The sequence below is a fragment of the Cyprinodon variegatus genome, unplaced genomic scaffold (assembly GCF_000732505.1).
Source record: "Cyprinodon variegatus isolate N-32 unplaced genomic scaffold, C_variegatus-1.0 Scaffold1218, whole genome shotgun sequence".
In the NCBI taxonomy this organism is placed as follows: Eukaryota; Metazoa; Chordata; class Actinopteri; order Cyprinodontiformes; family Cyprinodontidae; genus Cyprinodon; species Cyprinodon variegatus.
Window position 1 is genome coordinate 31,737 of NW_015151671.1, and position 4,933 is coordinate 36,669.

General features: G+C 40.4%; 1 protein-coding gene across 1 annotated transcript in view; it reads left to right on the forward strand.

The window, feature by feature from the left end:
* LOC107102212 (tripartite motif-containing protein 16-like) overlaps positions 1-4,933 on the forward strand; it is a 26,693-nt gene that overhangs the window by 2,404 nt on the left and 19,356 nt on the right. The window contains exon 2 of the mRNA XM_015401422.1: positions 4,077-4,176. Coding sequence (XP_015256908.1) covers positions 4,077-4,176 — 100 coding nt within the window. The remainder of the gene's footprint in view (positions 1-4,076; positions 4,177-4,933) is intronic.

The following is a 4,933-nucleotide window of genomic DNA, read 5'->3' on the forward strand; positions in this document are numbered from 1 at the left end:
TAGATTGTACACAATGTGTCCATGCAGAAGGTTATAAATCTGAATTTCTTGAAATAATCAAAGGGGTCCCACAAGGATCTATTCTGGGGCCCATTCTGTTATCAATTTTTATAAATGATTTAGGTACAGATGTTCAAGCAAAAATACATTTATATGCTGATGATACAGTGGTTTACACTCACGCCCCCACCACTTCAGGGGCTTTACAGGAACTTCAGGTTGCATTTCAGGCATTACAAAAGACATTGTTAAGTTTAAAGAATACTGTTGGCCAGAATTTGGGTTCAAGGGTAAATAAATGGCGCCTCCAGTGGTTGCTGTTATTCCACGGTAATTCCATTAGGCTGGCTTACAATAGCTGGGCCTTACCTCCACAGATCAGCCAGTAGCTTCCATGATGGATACATCTCTGCAACTGCATTGGCTTTTTTATAGAGGAATATTCTTTCTATCCTGCAGAAATAATCTACTAGCAATCTTAGGCCAGAGTGGGCCTCTTAGCTTCATACAGTAATGTTGCTGTTGTTAAAGATGGGATGTTGGAGGGATCTGTTTTAGTTGAATGTATCTTCTAATTTCCATACTTCTATACTGAGAGTGACTTGCTTTCTGGAAGGAGGTGGTTCTGCGTTGAGTCTAATGCAGTCAGGATTCCTCCAACTAACCCCTCCTACCTTCCAGCCTCCATCACAGCTGAAGCTCCACCTCCTTCCAGGAAGCATCTCACCTGTGTCTCACCTAGCCTGTTGTGCAGATGTTGTTCCTCAGCCCTATGGACCGCATGAACAGGCTGTAAGTTTGCTTAGTTTCCTTCTAGAACTTTGTATTGAGGAACTTTCCTGCTTATTTCTGCTCTCTGATGTTCTTATTCCAAAGTGTTATATCTCTGCTGTTTAAAGACTGATTAGATTATTAATTTGCTCCTACAGATAATTTGAAAAATGGAATCTAATTCCATGTTTGCTCCTTATGTAAATAAAACTAAACTATTTTTATTTCCCAGATCTAAACCTTTTGCTGTGGTTCTGCTGCTCATTGTGTCTTTCCAGTAAAACTGGAATCACCTCATTCCTTTGAAATCATCTCTTAGTTTCTATTTGTTCTCAGATGTTTCTGTATTTAGATTTTACATTTGAAATAATTTTACAATTATTTGACCCTCTTTATCAAACTTTCCCCGGCAGCTGGAATCTAGCAGGGTCTTTATTATTACTTCCTCTTAAAACTAACCATTACTAAGGAGTCTGATGCTTTCAGTCGATTATCTTCTGTTGCATAATCTCTCAGTTTCTGTCATCATAAATATTTTCCCCTGTTGAACTGAGTCAGTTAAATGGACAGGGGCCTGTTTCATGAAGCCGGTTTAACAAACTCAGATTCAAATCCTCGTACTCGTACTCGTCGTCTCCTGCTTTATCCGGAACCGGGTCGCGGGGGCAGCAGACTAAGCAGAGACTCCCAGACTTCCCTCTCCGCAGACACCTCCTCCAGCTCTGCTGGGGGAAGCCCTAGGCGCTCCCAGGCCAGCCGAGAGACGTAGTCTCTCCAGCGTGTCCTGGGTCGTCACCTGGGCCTCCTCCCAGTGGGACGTGCCTGGAACACATCCCGAGGGAGGCGTCCAGGGGGCATCCGAAGAAGATGTCCGAAGAAATCCTCGACTCTAAATTAATCTGGCGGGAACTCTGAGTTTTCTGTTTCACAATTAGCTCCTATCAATTAGTTCAATCATCTCTAGGTTCACTCAGAGTTTAACATGTGTGTAAAAAGTATGGAAAGCCATTATCAGTAGAGCCCCTATTTGATGAGTCACCATGACAACAGGCAACAGGAAGTGCCTATTTCACCCCACTGGAACTAAAGATTTAATGCAGAAATGCAAAAAAAAAAAAAGAAAGAGGAATGTGTTTAAAAGACAGAGAAACAGCACTACAGCTGCAAAGGAGAGGAAGATGAAGAAGATTGTTGCTCCAGTTAATGCAAAGGTTTAAATGGAGTGGGCTATGGCAGGCCGTTTTCACTCTCCGTTGTTCCTTTTTGTTCCCATTTATAGATCACTAAAATAAGATTCTTCCTGATCAAAATCACACTCCTAGACTGAACTGAAATAATAGATTTTCTAAATTAAATATTTGCAGAAAATAAAAAGAAAGTAACAAAACAGGGACTCCACTCAGCAGTCTGCTCCGGAGGTTTCTGTCCTCCCAGTTAGCTATGCACGGTGGGACACTGCGATCCGTGACTTTTGATGTCAGAAAAACGAAAGCTACTTCCAGTTAGCTTTCTTCTGGCATTTCACCTGAAACAGGCCTCTCCTTGCAGGTGGTGAACCCATGGAAAGAGAAAGATTTAGTTTGCGCTCTGGGTTTTAAACCATGAGTGACGTGGGGGCATTTCCTGTTGAAGTATCAGCCTCCTCCATCAGCTGATTGGTCTGTACTTGAGTTGACCGCCTCACAGTGGGCAGGTTGGTATCATCCAGTAAATCCCCCCCCCACAGAATTAATTAAGCTTTCTATAATCTGAACAGTGGCAGCTGGCCAATAGAGGGCGCTGGGGCGCCACTCCAGCCAACCAATGACCTTGAAAATTTTTGAAATATGTTAATATAGTTTTTAGATGTGCAAGATAAATATTTAATCTTTAATGACAAGTAAAGCTATATTGTTCGTCGTTGGATTGGTGACATACCTCCACTCTGGGGCTCAAAAATCTTTGGCCATTGGCCAGCTTTGGCTACTGGGCTAGCTGTATTTGCCCAGTAGCTTTGGGCTACTTCTGATGCTATCCCATTATACTATTAAAAGGAATATTTTTTCCTGAAATTGAATACAATTAATATTATTGGAATTGCATCCATTATTTAAAAAAAGGTTTACCATAACTTCACAAGATGAGTTTAGTTTCCCGTCCAGGAAACACACAGCCAGGCAGACGAGCTCCGAGCCAGCTCCCATGTCAGAGGATGAAGAGAGCACATCCAGTTAGTCACAGTCAGAGAAAAAGGACTACACTGGAAAACAGGCCAAGCTCCAACATCTAGAAACAAAGGTGTTGATGGCAGCAGCACAGCTGATATTTCTCTCCAGGATGGAGTCACAGCCAAACAGGAACAGACCAGATGAAGCTACTATGAGAAAAAGCAGAGAGAGCAGAACGTTAGAGCATAATTACAGCAGTTGAAGGCAGCCTCCTCGCCTCACTGCTGTCTCAGTGAATTTAACATTGATTTTTTTTTTTATTCATTTATTTGATAGGGACAAGTATGTTTCATGAATCATGTCACACACTACAACATTTTAGCTAAAGCTAATTCTCAATGCCTGTCCTCAGTTAGGCTTTTACACAAAACACAATGACTGAACACAAGAAACAACAGATTACAAATTACACACTAAAACATCACAGAAATAAGATCAGGTCAGTTAGATTATTAATGTTCACATGTCTGACCTCTCAATAAAAAGCCTTTAAGTTTATGTTTAAAAAGGACCCAGTTTGACTCTCCCTTCAGCTCTGCAGGTAATATATTCCATGTTTTGGTGCCTTGTACAATGAAAGCTGATTGACCGAAGGAGGTTTTGCATCTGGGTACTTGACAGTTTCCACTGTGGGCTCCTCTTGTGACTGAGCCCACAGCTCTGAGGGGAACTACACAGTCACTCTAAACCTTAGGGGCCTTATCATGCAAGCATTTGTAAACCAGTTTTAACCGAGCAAATTTCACAAAGTTCTCAACATTTAGCATTTTTAAATTGTTCAGACTAACACAGTGATGGGACCTGATTGGTTTTTTATCTAAGATTTTTATAGCTCTATTATATATCATCTAAAGAGGCTTGATAGTAGTGCTTGTGGCCTGTGACAAAGAACTAATGCAGTAACTTAGATGGGAAAAAATCATGGAGTGCATAAAACTGTGAGCAGCGTGAAACGGTAGGGAATCTCTAATCAGTTTGAATGTGTACAAGCTTTTAAGAAGAGAAGAAGAGGCAATCAGTTCAGCAGCTGATCTTTTTTCAGCATTGATGATTTATCAGAGCTGATGTTCAGATCAATGATCTGTGTTTCCTCTGCAGGTAGAAGGTTTGAATTCAGCAGCATGGATCAGTGTGAGGACAGAGAGGAGGGAGCCCCTCCCTCTAAAACCACTCAGAGTGAGGAAGATGAAGCTCAGAGGTGAGATCTTCATCTCTGACTGTCCTCAGGCCTTTTCACACTTTATCAGATAAAAAAAAAATACATAATGATGAGGCTGCTGCTGTTACTCTGAGGTGCTTCAATCATAGATATCATATACGTAGACGTCTCATGGATGGGCTCTGCCTATGCTGCAGATGATTCAGAGCGTCCACCATGTTGAATTTGGCAAATCTGCTGATAGATTCAGACACTTAAACAGCATCAGAGGGACTCTAATCTCAGAATATACTTTATATTGGTAATATTTTTATTTTTGTGATATTATTAGTATATTTTTGAATCACTTTGGCTTAATTCTCCTGACTTTATTCTCATAAAGAATAAAAATAACAATTTGACCTGGCCCTATTACTCCAGGACTAAAATAGTTATGCAAACTGTGGGTATTCTGGACATGTTCCGCATTAATTCTCATACTATGTCAGTTTTTCTTTTCTTTTTTTTTATTGTCTTAGGACTTTTTTCCTCATTTCATCTCTATAATGCTTCCCCAAAAAGTCTGTTAGATTTAACCAACTGATTTTTAGAGTAATAACACACACATACAAATTTATATATACATTTTCCATAAAACGGTTGGTAAATTTCCACACAGCAGAGGAATGAGGAATCTTTTACAATTAACCTCTTACACCCTACGGGGGTATAAATAAATTTCTGTCTGACAAAAACACACAAAAGTAAATCACTTATAGCCTCACAGCTATTAGATTTAAGAAGAAACTTTTGGTAC